General features: G+C 50.1%; 3 protein-coding genes across 3 annotated transcripts; 1 reads left to right on the forward strand and 2 right to left on the reverse strand.

Moving 5' to 3' along the window:
- Positions 1-1770: 1770 nt before the first annotated feature.
- On the forward strand, positions 1771-5335 carry LOC128727309 (tafazzin). Its single transcript, XM_053821204.1, has 6 exons — positions 1771-1960; positions 3157-3285; positions 3524-3538; positions 3752-3995; positions 4103-4355; positions 4419-5335. The coding sequence occupies exons 1-6, from the start codon at positions 1771-1773 to the stop codon at positions 4467-4469; spliced, it is 882 nt and encodes a 293-aa protein (XP_053677179.1). The 3' UTR covers positions 4470-5335.
- Positions 5336-5652: 317 nt separating this feature from the next.
- Positions 5653-7199, reverse strand: LOC128724521 (mitogen-activated protein kinase kinase kinase 7). The gene is made up of 3 exons (XM_053818245.1): positions 7141-7199; positions 6622-7029; positions 5653-6550 (listed from the first exon to the last, which is right to left on the reverse strand). Coding segments are annotated over exons 1-3 (1308 nt in total). The 5' UTR covers positions 7143-7199.
- Positions 7200-7743: 544 nt separating this feature from the next.
- Positions 7744-12232, reverse strand: LOC128724522 (uncharacterized). Its single transcript, XM_053818246.1, has 4 exons — positions 12137-12232; positions 9678-9760; positions 9266-9598; positions 7744-7909 (listed from the first exon to the last, which is right to left on the reverse strand). The coding sequence occupies exons 1-4, from the start codon at positions 12230-12232 to the stop codon at positions 7744-7746; spliced, it is 678 nt and encodes a 225-aa protein (XP_053674221.1).
- Positions 12233-17979: the final 5747 nt, after the last annotated feature.

Genomic DNA, 17979 nt, shown 5'->3' on the forward strand with positions numbered 1-17979 from the left:
GCTTCGAAAGCGCGCACGTCCTTCCGGTGAGCATAGGAAAGGGAGGAAAAATTAGTATAGAACAACAACAAAAAAAAGAAGCAAAGCGGAACAATTTCCGACAACAGACAGCAAACAGCAACAACGATCTACCTAGTTACTCTTGTTTTTTCATCATCGCCCCCTTTTCCCCGAGACGGACTCTTCCCGTATGGTGTGCCCAGCCCTTCTGGCTGCCTGTTTTAAACGTTCCGTATTTCCATTCGATAACGTTTGGCACCCGACGGGGGATTGTCCCTTTGGTGAGAAGGTTAGCCAGTTATCTCATCGCGCGCTGGGCTTTACCTAAAGGTAGACAGAAGGGCCCTTACACCGTCGTTTTTTGGAAGGGAAATCGTCAAAACCCCTGACCCTCGAAGGTCGGGCCGCCAGGGGAGGGCGCATAACACGGGCGGCTAACGGGGTTGGTATTTTAGAGCGAAAGTGACGCAAGTACAATTTAACGTTAGTTATAGTTATATGAGGTACGCTGTCCCCGTGTGTGCGGGCGTTAAAGTGCGCGCAGAAAGCGCGGGAAAGATTCCTCACAAATCCTTTTAAATTATTGATTGAAGATAACAGAAAATCGAACCACGAAATGAGTAACCGAAACGAAGCCACGTTGGAGTACATTCTTTCACGTAAAAATCCGAACGTCCGTTGGTGTTGCATTATCGACATTAAATGTTGTTACAGATACGGCTTTACTGCATTTCGCAAACCCGATAACACAGACAAACCCGTGCAATCGGAAAGATCCGCGATTGGAAATGAAGAACCGCGATAAATCTCGCTCATGTGCAGCGATTTCTGCGAGCTCCGTTGAACAAAAACAACCGCATCATGCGGTCGAGCTGTCATTTGTGACGTTTCAGCACACGGGCGCTACGAAAGAGAGCGTGAGAGAGAGAGAGAGCGCGAACGGCAATAAACACGGACTCCGCAGCGCCAAACAGCGAGAAGGTAAACATGTCAGATTGTGAACGCATAACACCAACACACACAAACACGGAGAACAGTGGGTTTTTGCTCGCAGTTTCGACAGCCCCACTAAACCACGATGCAGCAAAATAGTTAAAGTTCGCACCAGCAACAAACGGGGAATGAAAGGAAAACAACAAAAGCAGTCCAGCTTTTCCGCGCGCGCGTTCCAGACCATCTCGTGGGTGGCTCCTCTCGTTGGCCCACCCGTTTAGTGTGCGTTTTTTTAAGTGCTGGAAAACCACCGAAAAAAAAAGTCAGGCGCTCGTAATCGTCCCAAAATCGACCACCCCTCGACGTCACATGTGCGTGCGTGCGATTGATTGACGGCGAAGGTGTTCAGTGTGTGGCTGGAGGGCAAAACACAAAAAAAAACATCGATCCCCCGTGCGGAAAGCGTCCTTTTCCCCGTCGCATGAACCTGCACCGCCGATAGTTTTGCGGGTGTGTGTTTTGTTCCGTCCCAGGAGGGAAGGGACGTTCCAAAGGAGGACCAGAAAGGCGGCGGACGGCGGCGGCGAGGGAGAAGGAGGAGAGTTCATTTAATTAAATTAGAGGCCGAGAGACGCAATCGGCGAACAGCGATGAACTCGAAGGTAACAATGAACAGAAAAAACCTCCCCTGATGTGTGGCCCTTTTTACGGATGATTTTCCGTCGGCGGTCGAGATCAGTCTCCGTCAGTCGCGGTCCTCGACCGGTCACGGCGTGTGTGCGTGCGCGAGAGAGTCCTCGGCGCATCCCCGCAAAAGAAAACCACTTCCAACTAATCATGAGCTCGTTTCTGTTCAATTTGCTCCTGAAGCCGGCAGGTCCACCACCGCCTGGTGCCGTCCAGCAACCGCACGTGCCGTACAACATTGATTGGATTTTTCCCCGGCTAAGGCGCCCGAATCGGTTGTGGCACATCGCGAGCACCGGAGTGATCGGTTTGGTTGGGTTCTTCTCGAAGATCGTCATCGGTACGTATGTCCCTTGTGGATTGTTGTTCGCACAAAAACCGCAACAAACAGGAACCGGAATCGAGCGGAGGGTGGAATGTTGCCAAACTTGAAGGGAAACCTCAACGAAAGAGAAAGAGAGTGCGTGCGCATTTATTTCGGCCGTGCGAATTATGTAATTAACGTGTGTGCGCTCTTGAGTTCGCTTCAAAGCGCTTCAAACCTTTCAACAAGCGGCCTACTGTGATGCCGACACAGTGAGCCCGTCATTTTGACCCACTTACGGTGTGCGTTTAGTGATCGGATTCGGTCGTTAAAAAAAAAACCCCAAAAAAAAGGCTCCATTGCACAACCGCTTTAGTGGTCGAAATGAGCCGCCTCATTTCCAAATGCCCGATGCCTCAAGAGACCCACTTTTTCCGCCTCTCGCCTCGATCACCTTGACCACCGGGAGTTCTCCATCGTGCGAGAAACCGCGATCCACCGCGTTGTTGCGTTTCATTTCAGACTTTCAGCTGGCTTATTAGGATTCACCAACAACCCACCCCCCTTTTTTTGTGCAACGAATGTGGGGCTTCCATGTGCATTCTCGTGGTTCCTCGTGGTGCAGGGTACGCACACAAAAGGCGGCGCGATAACGTTTTGTGCATAAAGAAACGCCAAGACGGGGTGGGGCTTTTCTTACGGCCCCTTCGGGCTTATTTTTTTTTACTACAAGAGCACAACAATGCGCGCAAATCGCACTAGTAACACACAAAGCGTAACGCGGCGTGCGGCGAATGTCTGATAATGGGGTTGAAGGGGGCCCGGTGATGTGCCGGTGGGGTGGGAAAGGCACGCAAACGCAAAAACAACGCACAGAGGCGCGAGCAATTTTCAAGGTCGACCGGGTAGTTGTTGCACATTTTCATTTCCTTCCTTACTTTTCTGTTATTCGTTTTGCATTGCGCACAAAAAAAGCAGGGCGGCCGGTTGGGTGGATCAACACTCGATGTTCGATTGGGTGGAGGGATCGATTACAGGGCCGGTAGGGTGTCCTTGGGGGGGTTGGGGAGGGGGGGGGGGTTGTGTTGGTTTCCGCCTTCGTGCACATTACACCAACGCCGGCATGCAACCATAACTAATTTCACCTTGACGGACCTTTCCTTATATGATTATTTATCTCTCTCTCTCTCTCTCTCTCTCTCTCTCTCTCTCTCTCTCTCTCTGTCTGACAGTGTGGCTAAATAAGGCGCGCGTGCACAACATCGAGGTCCTGGAGAACGCACTCGAGAACCGGCCCAAGGGAACGTCCCTGCTCACGGTTTCCAATCACCACTCGTGCTTCGACGATCCTGGCATCTGGGGTAAGTGTATGCGTGGCCAACTTATTCGCGGCCAAATGCCCGGAAGGAACTTCCGACTTCCGGAAGGGGGCGAATAATATCAACCCACCCTTTTCGCTTCTTCTTTGTGTGCCACCGATTGCTTGTCGGATGATGGCACCTTTTCCACCTTCACGTGGCTTTGATTGTGTTCCGTTTGTTTTGTTATCGCTACTTTCCGGCTCGCAACACGACCCACGGTCTGTGGATGACTTGCCAGGACTTCTGGACACCCGTAATTACCAAACAACCAACCCATTTCGTGTCCAAGCAAATCTAAATATATGGCAAATATATACGTTTTTGTTTTCTTGGACACTCCCCGTAGCAGGCGATTGACGGCATTAAGCTTGACTAATTGGGGCTTTTGACTCTCTCTCTCTCTTTCTCTCTCTTTCTTTCTCTTTTTCCTCACAATCCCAACGGGGTTGTTCTCGCGGTTTTGCAGGTTTGCTAAAGCTTCGAAACGTCTGCAGCAAAAACGTCATCCGATGGTCGATGGCGGCCCACGACATTTGCTTCACGAACAAAGCCCATTCGCTGTTCTTTATGTACGGAAAATGCATCCCGGTGGTGCGTGGAGCCGGTGTGTACCAACCCGCGGTGGATCTCTGCATCGAGAAGCTCAAACTGGGCCACTGGGTGCACGTGTTCCCCGAGGGAAAGGTGAACATGACCAAGGAAGATCTCAGGTACGTGTTGTTAAGGATCTTCAGCGAGGTCCTTATGAGCCATTGTGCGCGTTTAAAGAGAAGTAGATCCGTTAGAAGTAACGTGTAAGGGTTCATTTCCTCCGTAGGTTCAAATGGGGCGTCGGTCGGATCGTGTACGAAACACCCGACCTGCCCATCATCATCCCGATCTGGCACATCGGGATGGACGATGTGCTGCCGAACGAGCCACCGTACTACCTCCGGATGGGCAAAAAGCTCACGTACAACTTTGGCAACCCGATCGACCTAAGCGCCCTTATGGAACGGTTACGCTCGGCACCGGTCAACGAGGAGGAAGCCCGGAAGCTGATCACCGATCGCATCCAGGAGGAGATGATGGTAAGGATCGCGAAGCGAACGGAAGGGGAGAACACGTTAATTTACCCTTTTTTTCAATTTTAGTTACTTAAACAAGAAACGGAACGGTTGCACTCGGAGTACGTGAAAAGCTGAGCCTGTGCTGGGCAAACGTGGAAACGGAAACAGATGCACAGCTCGCAGGCCTCAAGGAACAATGGTTCGGGAAGCGTCAATGTGTCTTCCAGACAGTCCTGACCAACTTAACTGCAAACACACCCCCACACACACACACCTACACCCAAAACATTGCTACTGTTGTTAGCTGCTTTACCTTCATCGAGAATCCCCCTCTATCCTGTTAGCAGAGCAGTAGAATAGGCGTGTTATTACCGATATACGATAGAGAGAGAGAGAAAAAAAAGAAAAGTATATGCATTTTAGTGTTGCAAGTTGGGGCCCACCATCCCCCGATCGATTGGTTTACGAAAAAGAAAATCTAGTCAAATAGAAACCGGCAGATGCTATAAACGTGTACCGCGGAGGGAATTAGGCAAATCAGATTTAGCGCCGATCGAAAGCACGACACACTTTCGCTACAACGCTTGCCAAGCGATAGGGCCCGTTGTGGAACGCAGGAAAACGTCCGTCACACCATCGTCGATCGATCGCGATAAGGGCAGAATGTTAAAAGGGTCTCATCTCATCGATCCGCGTCGAGCGAGTGATCAGATCGATCCGAGAAAAGCCACGTGCCTCGGTAGCGAGATGGCGAGCTGGTGATAGCGGCCACAACGTTAAATAGAGATAGATAGATAGGGGTGCGATGTTTCGCCCCGCGAGTTAGTATTTTCTTCACCTTTTTAAAACGTAGCTTTCTCGATTAAGGCGCGATAAGGATTTGCCCCGCGCGCGTGTGTTCCGGAAGGGGGTTTTGTGGATGAGTTCGAGTTCGCTTTAAATGCGCGTCTTTTAAGGTCCATTTTGAGGCGCGCTCGCTATGGAATAAATGATACATTCAGTGACACAAAAGCAAAGGCACGCAACGATGATTTTGTGGAGTTTTTTTTGTTGTTGCTGAATTACTAGCTAGCTATACACCGGCTGAGCGGCTTTATTTTAATTCTTTTTTTTTATAAGATATGTTCGCTTATAAAACACGGTGGCAACTTAGGTACTAGCGTATATTAATAATTTACTTAAATTAGTAAATACAAGTGCAGACACCCACGTGCATCCGGATAAAAATGACACACAAAAAACAACGAGGACAATTACACAATTTAAAACAAAAACGAAACAAAACTGCAATCGGCAGGATCGCATGCCAGCAGGAGGACTAATTCACGCACTTATACTGCATGATGTCCTGCAACGCCTGATGAATGGTGTCCCGAACCGTGGCCGCATCCGGTCGATCCATTGGCTCACTCACCCAACACTTCCGGTAAAGCGATCGCAGCGTTTGCTTCAGCTGAAAATGCTCGCGATCCGACAGCACGAACCGATCGCTAAACAGCACACCAAGCAACCCAGCAGTAAGCTCGCCCGATTGTCCTTCCGGCCAGCAAACACCCACCGGAGGTTTCTTCACACCCTTCCCGCACGCCCGTTGATACTCCACGGCAATGCCCTGCCGCTTGAGCACATCGTTTATAGCGTCGGATTCAAAGCGCAGCGGCCACGTACCACCACCGGAGAAGCCAATCGACGCGCGCAAACTCCCATGCAAACACCCGATGTCCCTCAGCACCGGCAGATTGGGTACACGCGGACAAAATGGCGGCCCAACACCCGCACCCGCACTATCCGGCCGCAAGCCCTTCTTCACGACATTGTACACGATCACCTCGTTGCAGGTGATCTCGTCGTACGGGAAGCGTTCCTCGTCGAGCTGCCACACCGTCACACCGAACGAGTAGATGTCGGCCCGATCGCTGATCCCGTCGCTGGTGCGCTGCTGGCCACGGAGCAGCTCGGGGGCCATGTACCGGATCGTGCCACGGTTGACTAGGGTTTCGCTTCGCTGCCACGGTGTGAGCCGCATCGATGAACCGAAATCGCACAGCTTGCAGAGGTAGTTGCGTAGTCGCAGGCAGGCTACGGAGCCGGGTTCTTCCACCGCGGGAGTGCCACCGGCGTGCAGGGTTACGATCACGTTCTGGGGCTTCACGTCGAGGTGCAGGATTTTGTGCCGATGGCAGAAATACAAGCCGTTGATAATGTCGCACAGCATGCTGTGGTTGCGAGAGACGATCACTTTGTGAGACGTTTAAACCGGAAACGGTAACCACGAACGGACACTTACAGCAGTTTGTGTTGAACCGCGATCGGGTGCTTGCGTTGGTGGCTGAGAATTCGCTGCAGGGAGTGACCATCGAACCGCTCCATCAGGACCAACCCGTACCGACTGCCGGCCACAATCTTCAGCACCGTTACGATGTTGTCGTGGCGCAGGTTCAGTGCGTTCGCTTCGTTCAGCAGCGAATCGTAGCGCTGCCGGTGGGCGGGCTTTTCCAGGATCTTCACCGCGACCGGGCGGTTCCGGTAGGATGCTTTGATGACGACACCGTAACTACCGCGGCCCAGGATCGCGTACGTGTTGCGGTTGGTACGAAAGTCGCTGCGCATAAATCGCTCCCGGTTCGGTGTGTCGAAGCTGAGCTCGAGCGGTGGCACCTCTAGCCCGGTGGTGGTTGTGGTGATGCTCGATGTCCTGGAAGGACGAAACGGATGTGTCTGTAAATGCGTTTTTAATCCCGCACACGTGTCGCCCATTTTTTTTTGCAGTGGAAGAGAAAAACCACGCGGTAAGAGCTTCACTTACATTGTCACCGAATAAAACAGCCGTTGCGGAAATTTGGTACCGTTTCCATGCAATCGTCCTGCCGGAATCCGCACACACTTCGCACGTGGTTTAATTACATAAAATACGCGCACAAACACACACACTGAGACGTACACAAACACGGAAAAAGGGATAAAAAAGCTTGCTAAAACCATGCGCGGGAGTTAGTGAAAACAAAAACTCCATGTTTAAGTAGCCTAGTAGGCCGCTGTTTGACAAATTAGCCAAATTGCGCTCAAGGTGTATAGAGTACAATAACAAACAAAAAAAAACATCTCATTTACAGTGATGACACTTTTGATTTGTTCCGGGATCAGTTGATGGACGAAAGGATCATGTTTTTCGTGGCCCTTTATCGTGTTGTGCAAAATTAACGCGCAAACAATTTCCAACCTAAACCGAGTCAGCCCGGAATAAGGCAATGAAAGAGGGAGGAAATGCCCTTTTTAAGTTATTCAGTGTCGTGCTTCGATGGGTCAATTTATGCTTGGCTATGCCCGTCATAGGAAGTAAAAATAAAAAAAAACACAGTTCCGGTCTATAAACTCTGAATCATACGAACGCTGGAACGCGTGCACCTGTTCAGTCCTTGTGCACGAGCAGCACCGTGGCGATGATGTAAAAGTGTGGCGTTTCGTGGTACAACCGCACGTAGTCGTCCAGCTTCGGATCGAGGATGTACTTCATTTTGTAGTGTATGCCTTGCTGCTGCTTTTCCACGATGGTCGCGATGCTGATGATGCGATGGCTGCAGTGGTGGATAAATAAATTATATGCTTACTATTATTCAATTCTTGGGTCTGTGTTCACGTGTGTCATGGAACCGGTGTAGAATGAGACGATGCTAGATGGTTGGTTTCCAAGGCATCGATGCTGGAACTGATAGAACCGACACATTTACAGGCGGTAAAGGTGGAGTTTGCCGGAGAAGAGTGTAATCCAGTTTTTGGAAACATTGATGCTAAAGTTTTTTTTACTGAAGTGTGGGAAAACTGTGCGGTTCATGTTTAAAATATTTATACCTTAAGCATTGGCTGTTTTGGACCTCAGAAAAGCACTTCTTTCATACCTCTAAGATTACGAAATATGGTCAATACTTGCCAATCCTTATACTAATTTGGGATGTGAAATAATGCATCTAAATCATGGTTTGATACAGAAGGACTCAGGAAGCTGGACTTCAGTGTAAATAGAAGACTCTAGAGAATGTGTTATGAACTGCTTTTATGAACTCCTTTCGCTGGATTTACACTTCCTTTTTGAGCTCTTGGTTGGAATCCCGGCCATGCTTACCAAGTTTGTGAAAAAGACCATAAACAACGTCACATGCAAGGTGATGGTGGATGGAAAATTTTCAAGGACCTTAGCTACCACCAAGGATCTGCGCCAGGACTATCTGCGGCTTGTCTGTCTTCTTTTCAGTCAGGCGCTAGAGAGAACCATACGAGACACAGGAGTTGGAAACCTCTGCGACCATATTCTACAAGTCATTCTAAATCATAGTGTAAGCTGACGACATAGACTTTGATGTGCAGATAGATGAGGAGACTTTCGAAGTCGTCCAAAACATCACCTATCTTGGGTCAAAAGTCAGCACCAACACCAATTTGATTTATGCATAAGGGTACCGTTAAAGCTAGATCTATATAAAACAATCATGTTCGCAGTACTCATATACGTCTCTCAGACTTGGGCTTCGTCGAATGCTGACGAAAACCCTCTTAGCAGCGTTCGAGAGGGTAAGATGCTCAAAAGGATTATTGTCCCCGTATGTTGTGGAAGGACAATAGAAGAGCCGATACACTGACGAAACTCAACGACCTGTATCTCACTATCGTTCGACGAATCGTAGACTCGCCAGGGTCTGGTGGCCTCTTCATGTAATTAGAATTGCCACAAGACGTCCCAGAAAGTCCTTTTAGTTTGTCCACAGGTCAGATCCAAACTAAGATGAAGTGATGGCGTAGATGCACCAAGCATTCTTCCTACACGAAATAGGTCCACTTTTTTTCGCTTATACTCCTCCTCCAGCACTCTAACCTCACAAACCGGTTCCATTTCCATGTCACACGTGTTCGTTACACACCAAGCGTCAACCACCTACCGCTTAAAGTTCATCGCCTTCAGCCGATCCTTGATCTGCTTCGAGATGTTCTGGCACATCTTCAGGTTCTTCGCCGGGTTGTACACGTACCGCATCTCCTCCTCGTCCACGTCGAACTGCTTCTCGATGATGCGCTCCATCATCCGGCGAATCTTGTCCGCGTTGAACAGCGGCCGCTGGTACAGCTCCTCCTTTTCCTCGCTGTTGATGTGCTGGTTCAGCTCCTCGGTGATGTCCTTAAATTTGCTCTTCCGTTTCCCCAGCGCCGCCGTCAGCGTCTCGCTGAACAATGTACCGGCTTTGCTTGGTGTTCGCGCCAGCGGTGCTTTCGAGCTTCAGGACGAAAGGACGACGATCGAGAGAGGGACGTTACGCAACCGAACGGGATGGTAAGTGGGAGGCAAACCCTTACGTGGTGGTGGTGCTGGCAATTTTCACCTTTCCCCAAACGGCTATCTTCTCGCATGCACACTTCGTGCGGAACTCGGAACGGATCTTCCCAAAATAAAATAAAAAAAAAACACGGAAGCACAGAACCTTCCGCGAGAGGGTCCTCAACGCGACTACCCGGATAAAACCGCGCACCGGGAATAGATCGTGGCCCTTTTGTGGGTGGCAGATTGAGAGCAAAGGTCTGCGAACACCTCTGAGCCCCTTTTAGCCCAGCCCGTAGCTGGGTCACGAGGTTGAAACGCGCGGCCCCGTTCGACACCTGGCAAAAAAGGAGCAAAAAAAAAAATAAATAAACACGAAGGATACGCCACCGAGGAGGCGTTGCTGGCGTGTTGTTTAATAACCATTGGCGCGCAATGCCCGTTGCATCGGGGGCGTGAAAAAGCCCCCAAATCAGCGCACCAGCAGAAGGAGTAACGAACGTTTCGGGGCACACCATCGCACGGGTACGATATCCTTGTGCAAGTACGCGGATCCCTCGCGGTGTATGACTTTATGAGAGGCAATTTTATGGCACCTTCGGCAGAGGCAGCAAGTCCTTTCGGACAAGTTGGTGCAAAAGTTAGGTCTTAGTTACGCCGTACTAACCCTAGGTTCGGGCGTTTGCAAGGAGCCCTCTTGTTTGCGCCTACGCTTCGGGAAGGAGGCACCTTTATGACGGTCATAGTTTTTCGCGTGGCGATACAATCCGCGTTTGAACGGTCGAGCGTGAGTAGAGCCGTTTCGGATCTTTTTTCTTCTTTTGTTTTTTCTTCCATTACCCTCCCAGGAGGGGGTTCGTTCTAAACGGCGCCAGCTCACGTACCCGACACGTAGGTCTTCCTAATGAGTGGCATCATGGGGGGGGGGGGGGATAGGAAAAAAATGGGTCCTTTTTTGTTCGTTTAAGGAGGGCTTTAACGCAACGCAACGCGCGCTGATCGATCGGTTAGGCTTCAGACCGAAACGGTGAAGGTCGTTACTTGTAAGCACCGGGCGATTGCGAGGTGCATTTCTTATCGATTTCACTGATTTCAGCCACCCAGAGATGTCCTCTAAGCTGCTACCGACGGTTGAAAAACGCAAAATGAAGCGATTGTGTGTACGCAGCTTGGGGTGTGATTTTTTTGCCATTTATACTCCTCCGTTCTGTAAACCTGAAACCAGTGATTTATCTCACAGCACACATTCCTTCTCTCGGCCGGTTTGCTGACTCACCGAACCAGAACAGGCCGCCGAAGGGGAAGGCTGTGTGCGAATGTTGCCACATGCCTTACTCTGGGCCCTTGACGAGAGGGTTCCGTTTGTATGGCCTTCTAGCAGCAACTCCGTTTTGGACGCACGTGCGCACGATCTTCTCTTATCCGGTTGGTTTGCTTGCGCGATCATCGTCTCGCCGGATATGTGATGCTGCTTGAAAATAGGGCCGTGATTAATCAGCAAGTGGCGCTGTGCAACCGAGGAACCGAGAGTTCATTGTGTTTGGGTTGTTTTCGAAAAAAACAGGCGCATTTCTCCCGCGAGAAGGTGTCGTGTGAAAGGGGGAGGTTTTTGGGGTTGAGCTAGGTTTTTTTTTGGTTCACCCCTAAAACCTCTCGTTGAACGAATCGTTTGACCGGTGGTAATTGAAGGGGTTCAAAAGTCCCCCCCCACACTCACCACGCAGTAAGGGTGTATCCAATTTCGTTCCAAAACACCGACCACACACATGCACGCGTGGCGCGAAAGAAGGTGCATGAAGACGCCTGTGGGTGTAACTGATGATAACCGATAAGGGAAGGGGGGAAGGTTGGCCTGAGGACCCTGATGTAAGGGAAAGGTATTTGGGACGAGAGTGAGAGAGAGAGCGAGAGGCCACCGTCATTACTCACGCGCGAAACGAAAGTTCATCTTGAAATATGTATTTGAGTCATTTAGCGTGCGCTTGAACGCCTTCTGCCACCTGCCGAAAAATTGAATTTAAAACATTTAATTTGTGAAATTTGTATGCACTTTTGTTGCCCGGCCGTTGTGCACAACAACAACAATAACGAAAAACCACTTTCGGTGATAAGCAAGACACAATTTCGCCTCTTAACGCGTGCGTTACGTACGAGACACGCGTGTGGCTTTTACACGCGAACAACGCGCAACACAGGCGTATTATTTATCCAACCGAAAACCGTTGAGTTTAAGCGTTTGAACCCCTCCCAATGGGGGCTTGGATTCGGTTGAACCGTGGCGTGACGTCACACATCGTACGCACCGCAAGCGATCGCGAGTGCGCGCACGGTGCGTACGGCAAGGGTGTCAAACCTGTCGATCACGTGCTTCGTAACGTTGGTAACACGCACAACAACTGTGCCTTTTTTTTGGATGGTTCATACACCACCAAAGCCCACTTGCAGCTAGTTTTACGAGTTTTTGAAGTGACAAATATTATCGCACACGATCACGCACTAGGTTTGACAGCCCTGACGTGGTGGTCGATTCGCCACCAACAATGGGGCTCGGGTTTAAGCTGACGGCGCTTAGGGCAGCTTCGTACAGTTTCATCGCTGGAGCAGTGCGGTTTGCTCGATCAGCTCACACACAAGGCAAGTGCTGGTGTTGCGCGTTTTTCGCGTGTGCGTACGTTAGTGTTGGGGCGTCATCGTGCCGTTTATTTTGTTGTTTCTCATCCCCTTCAAAGACAGCAAACGGAACATAAAACAAAACAACGTTTGCTCCTACGATTCGAAGCTTCCTTTTTTTTAAGGAAGACGGCTACGGGCGCTCGCTAGTGCGGTCCTGAGTGTGAATCCTGACATGTGCCCTCGCCCGCGTCCTGTTCAGTGTCCTCGGCGCCCGGCGATGGTGGTGGTGTTGGTGATGGTTAAAAACGACCCGACAGCCCACGAAGAACGCAACTCGGACAACCATCTTTGGGAGGCACGGAACGGCTTCCTGATTCTTGTTTTGCATTGCGTACCATTTTGCGTACCGCAGATGAGAGCGAGAACGAACGCGCGCGCGCGCGATCGTTTAGTTCCGTCTCGTTCTAACGCCGCTTGGTTTCGTTCTTCGTCGGTGGGTTTTTCGAGCCCTTGTCCGGTGGCTGAGTTTGTTTCAGTGAAGGATAGGAATAGAAGGATCCTTTTCACTCTCTCTCTCTCTCTCTCTCTCTCTCTCTCTCTTTCTCTCTTGCCTTTATTACAAGGCTCCCTTTGTGCCATTTACCGCGTGAAAAATTAACCCCCCAAAAAGCCCAAAACCCAAGTGTCCAAAAAGCGCACCACGCGCGACTCCTCCATTCGAGAGTGATTCGCCAGCATTTTGCCCGCTAAAATTTACGCGCTACTGTCAGTTTAAGCATTTCCCCATTCTTTTCGCAGCTCTCGTGATTTCGCCATTGATTTGTGCGTTCCTGTGTCTTCGTCCAAGTCCCCCATCCTTTTTCCCCAGCGCCGCGAGTTTGTCCCTTTCGTGCGGTGTTAAGTGGCTAGTGAGTGATCGCGTGCGTGTTTGTGGTGATTGTTTAGCTGCAAGAAAAAAAAGCCGGTGGTGCGAAAATAAAGCCACTCCAAAAGAGAGCTGGTGCTGCATTTCGTTCGTTCACAAGGCTCGAAAGGCCCTTCCGAGATTCGCAAATCAAACAAACAGAAAAAAAAACACTCGCCGGAGGAAAACTCACCACCGTATCCGCACACCATGACAACCCGAGCGGAAAATAAGATCACCCTCAAGATCGAAACCACTAAAAATAGCATGATGAAGTCGCGTAAGTAAATCTCACCGCCTTTCCGTTTGGAGGCGACAGTCCCGTTTTCCATCCCATTTTTCTTTGTGTCACATAAATGCAGCAGCAAGGAGAGTTTGCAAGCAACAACAAAAAAAAGCTTGCATTCCAATCCCAAAAGGGGGTTCTGCAGAAAAAAAAACACAAAGTGGCCCTCGAGCGATTCTCGCGATGTCTCGCGGTGGTGTAATTTGTCATTTATGCGTTCTCAGTGCTTGCCGGGGGGTGGGTTTTTTTTTTCTTCAAAACCTCCTTTTGTGCACTCCACTGCAACTGCAGCTGCACGCGCGTCGGTCCCTGCAATTCAGCTTTACTCGATGCAGTCTCGCGGTCACATATATCGATGACTAAAGCAAACCCCGGGAGACTCCTAAAACCCGTCCTCCGTCCGGCGAGGGTGTAAATTAGTTTATGTTTCTTTTCGCTCTAGCCGTGGCTAAATCAATGCGATCGCGCAAAAGCAAAAATCGTTCCGGTTAGCGAATGGTTGGTTGGATGTGATGTGTTTCGTTTGCTTCACGCGAGAAGCGCCTTCACTTGTTAAGCTAATCAGTTCAGCTTCCTGCTTGCATGAAGATGAAGATTGTGCTTTATCACGCGCGAGAAAAGACGGATAATAGCAACAAAAGAGCACAGGGGGAGGTTTGTTGAAAAACAAAGCCCCCCCTCCCCCCACGCGAAAGACGATCAAGAGAGAGAGAGAGAGAGAGAGAGAGAGAGAGAGAGAGAGAAAGGGCGTGAAACTGCAACGGTTCGAAATGATGATGATGACGATGATGACGATGATGATGAAGATGCACTAAAGATGGCCGGTAACTACACGCGTCTTTGTTTATGTGTTTACAAGCCACCCCCCTCTCGCTCCCCCCCATCCCCACACCGTAAGGTCTGGAGAAACTCCAGTTTCACTTGCTTATTTTCTTTTCGCTTTTCTTCTGCTTCTTTCTTCCGTTGGCCAGACGTTCCGGTGTTCGGTTTTTTTTTCTTGTGCGTGTGCGTTGTTTTTCTTTTTCTTCGCCACGGTTCGTGCGGTGTGAAGCCGCCCGAATTTGTAATGTAATTTTAACAAAACGATCTAATCTAAATGGCTTTCACCGGGCGTCCACCCCCCCCCCCCACCTCCATTTTCCATATTTTCCGGGCGTGTACCTTCCGGTCACTTCCGAGTTTCACTCGCTGCGAGTGTATGTGTGTGTGTGTGTATGTATTTTTTTTAGACGCCACCGACGAGATGAGGCCTTCCCCAAAGCCGAGAGAAAGAGAGACAAATTAAAAGGCCCCACGACGGGAAGGAGCTGATTGGGCGCGAGTGCGAGGGGCAGAGAAAAAGCTTTTAAATTTTCACACCCGCCGGTCAGCAGGGGGGGGGGGTCGATCCACCCAAAAGAGGGAGGGGGGTTTCCTCCACGACCACCCCCCCCCACCAGAGGTGTGTAATATTGAATTTTTGCTTTTAATTTGTTTTCCACCCTCCTGAGGGGCCCACTGGAACAACAAACGTGTAACGTAATCGCGTTCTAAAGACCCGCGAGAGATTCGATACACTCGTCGAGGCAATCGGGCGCATATACAAAGGGCGAGGATTCTATATGAGACGGCCTCCCTAAGCTGGAAGTCGTAGTAAGGCAAACTTCACTCGAGGATTGAAAAATCACTTCCCCACTCGTTTTTCCGATATACACCACCACTGCTCCCCTCTTTTTGAAAGGAAACCTTTCCCCCCCTGGTAACGAGAACCGACCATTTCGAAGCCGACCATGGACAAACTGTGCAAGGAAGTTACAAGGAAGCCCCCCCAGACACCGCCGGTAATAAACGCTGCCCGGAAACGGGGCTCCAAATTGGCTTGCGGTTGGTTTGTGGTCCACATGGGTCTTCCACGCGAGAGAGAGAGAAAACACCTCTTTTAAAACAAAGAAAAAAAAAGCCACAAAAATCGGTAATGAAAATCTTTACCCGCGGATCGGACGGAAAACAACAAAAAAAAAAAGCCTCACCCCTCGCTGGTGTGTTGATGTTTAGGCATTCCCGCTTTCAGCGTTTCAGCAGCCTCCAAACGTTCGGTCGTCTCGGGTGCCGGGTTGTGCTGGGCCACACTTGAAATAACAGCCATCAATCATCTGCGGCCGTTGAGAGACGGCTCTAACGAGATATCCGAGGGGGCCAGTTTGGATTGGTTTTACTCTGAAACCACCACCGTCACCCACCGTCATGGTTTATTTAATCTCCGTACCGTCTGGGTTTGTTGATACAATCCCGGCTCGAACGTGGGCCACATGATGCGCCCTTCGCAAAAGGGCTTGCGCTTGTGTAATGTGTAATTTCGTTACGGGGGTTTTCTTTTTGGGAAAGCCAGTTTTAGTACACGTTTAGTACACCTTTGAGCCATCGGTTTGTCCGTTAGAAAAAAAGCGCCTACTAATTTAGAGTGTTTCTCTCTCTCTCTCCTTTTTTTATTCCACATGCCTCATCGATACCGTGTGATACCGTGATTGTCTGCGCCTACTGCAATGCTGATGTGACGTACGACCATCGCTTTTCGTCACCATTTTCCACGGACGGACGCCACCTGTGTATCCATTTCAACACACACCTCGATGGCCCTTTTGGCGTAATCTGAACGCGTCACACACCGTAGCGGTAAGTACAGCTTTTAGTGCACCATAAGGTACATTCCCTGTAATTCCTCGCGCCCTCCCACCACCATCCTCTTTCGCTGCTCAGCGAGCTGGAAATCGAGCTGACGCATTCTAACCATGCTTGAGGTGTTTCGCTCCGGAGCGTGCCGGGGTAGTTTTTTTTTTGTTTTTTGCTCCCCCCTTTTTTTCTAAACGCAATGCACTTGCTGTTTTGGCATTTGTGAAGAGTGAGCGTACACTTGCATGCACGTGCACTTCGGGCGAGTGTTATGCAGATCGTGTGCGGGTGCATCGAACCAAAGGGCCTGCCCCGATGCGTTTATCACCGAGCGAAGAAATGACCCGCAACGACGTAGGCGATCGAACACGCGACAAACGATTGCGGGCGGTTGATTGGAAAAAAAGGGTGAAAAACCTCCCAATTCCACCCCCCAAAAATACACGCGGTGGTGCTGCTGCCGTAAGACAAATAAACCGTTACCAAACGCGTGCTCCCTTTCGACCGTTTGCGTATCACACGTCTTGCGCGCGTTCCACGTGACCGCACGATCGAATCGAACGCAATCGGACGCCACCGGTAGATGCATGTAGAATTTATGCTCGAAAAGAGGCAAACCCCCGTCCTAACGTCGTAACGTCGAAGGTGGGGTGGGTTGGGTTTTTAATTGGGTTTAAATATTTATCACACACCCACGCACGCGCCCGCGCGCGCTCATCCTGTGCGATGTCGCGAGGATCCTTTCACCGCGCACCGTTCGGATCGTTCGATCATCGTCAGCTGGTGGTGTAGTGGAACGGTTATTTGGGGGGGGTTTCGAAAGCACCTCATTGGCGTTTCGATGCCGGTTTGGCCAACAGGGAGCGCTCTAATGGCCATTTGTACCATTTTGGCCTCGTTTAGATTAATTTTCGTGTGTGTGCGCCATTAATAGCAATGCCAATGTGTGGCGATCGTGGACAGGAAATGGCGTTCCTTTTGGCTATCGTGTGATTGTCACCGTCAGTGGTTTGTGGCTTGTTTGAATGTGAAAAAAAAAAATATGCGCGAATAGACACGCGTTCGAGCACGTGTTCGAGGTTCTATTGGCTGCGTTACGCAAAGGAATTCCAGTCCAAAAATGATGCGCTCGTAAAAAAGAAACAATTTCCACCCTAAACACGGGCTTGCGCGAGCAGCGATCGAGAATATGCAAATGTGCGGCCCTAGCGTTCATAATGCCGGGCATAAATTCAGGAGGTTTCAAGGGGCGATGTGAACAGTTACTTGTGCTAAAAAGGAAAACGTGTACCATGGCGTACTTGTGCCCGGCGCGTAAGTGACCGATTGGCCTGATTGGCTCGATAGTATCGTGGCCGGACCTGGTTGACCAAATTTGGGATAGCCCCTTTCGACCCTGGGCAGATGGGCTGGCTTGTTTCACCGGATGGAGCCGAATTCCTATTACGTGTGGCCCTTTTTTTTTCGGCACCACCTGCAAATGGGGAGTGGATTCGATCTCTAACTAGCTATTGATTGAATTTGAAGGTATGCTTTTTTGCTGCTTTTCCCGGGGTTGGAAAATGGAAACTCCGGGCCTGAAGGTGCTTTGGGCGCAAAACCCACAAAACGTAACACAACACCGAAAGCGTAAGTGAGTAAGGCAGCTCGAAGCGGCAGCGTGCCGTGAAGGAAGCAGAAATCGTTGCGAATTGTTGGACTGAGCGGTGCGCAGCAAAACGTATATTGAATCAAAATTACGTCAGCCAAGGGGACGAGCGGTGTGTGCCAATACCAAAACGACGACGGGGGGGTCAGTTCTTCGATCTCTCTGTCGGATGAAAAATGTTTTAATTCGCAATTCCGCTCGCTAAAGGCGTGCCACCACAACAGTACGCGTTTAAATGGC

The sequence above is a fragment of the Anopheles nili genome, chromosome 3 (assembly GCF_943737925.1).
Source record: "Anopheles nili chromosome 3, idAnoNiliSN_F5_01, whole genome shotgun sequence".
NCBI classification, from domain to species: Eukaryota; Metazoa; Arthropoda; class Insecta; order Diptera; family Culicidae; genus Anopheles; species Anopheles nili.

Bases quoted from the DNA above. Each gene is read 5' to 3' on its own strand.
- LOC128724522 (XM_053818246.1), bottom strand. From the start codon at position 12,232: ATGAAACTGTACGAAGCTGCCCTAAGCGCCGTCAGCTTAAACCCGAGC. The intron at 9,761-12,136 runs GTGCGTGATCGT...TATTTTGGGAAG, and splicing joins CGTCAGGGCTGTCAAACCTA to ATCCGTTCCGAGTTCCGCAC. The intron at 9,599-9,677 runs GTAAGGGTTTGC...TTCGTCCTGAAG, and splicing joins ATTGCCAGCACCACCACCAC to CTCGAAAGCACCGCTGGCGC.
- LOC128724521 (XM_053818245.1), bottom strand. The intron at 6,551-6,621 runs GTAAGTGTCCGT...TCGCAACCACAG, and splicing joins GCGGTTCAACACAAACTGCT to CATGCTGTGCGACATTATCA.
- LOC128727309 (XM_053821204.1), top strand. From the start codon at position 1,771: ATGAGCTCGTTTCTGTTCAATTTGCTCCTGAAGCCGGCAGGTCCACCA. The intron at 3,996-4,102 runs GTACGTGTTGTT...TTTCCTCCGTAG, and splicing joins ATGACCAAGGAAGATCTCAG to GTTCAAATGGGGCGTCGGTC. The intron at 4,356-4,418 runs GTAAGGATCGCG...TTTCAATTTTAG, and splicing joins GCATCCAGGAGGAGATGATG to TTACTTAAACAAGAAACGGA.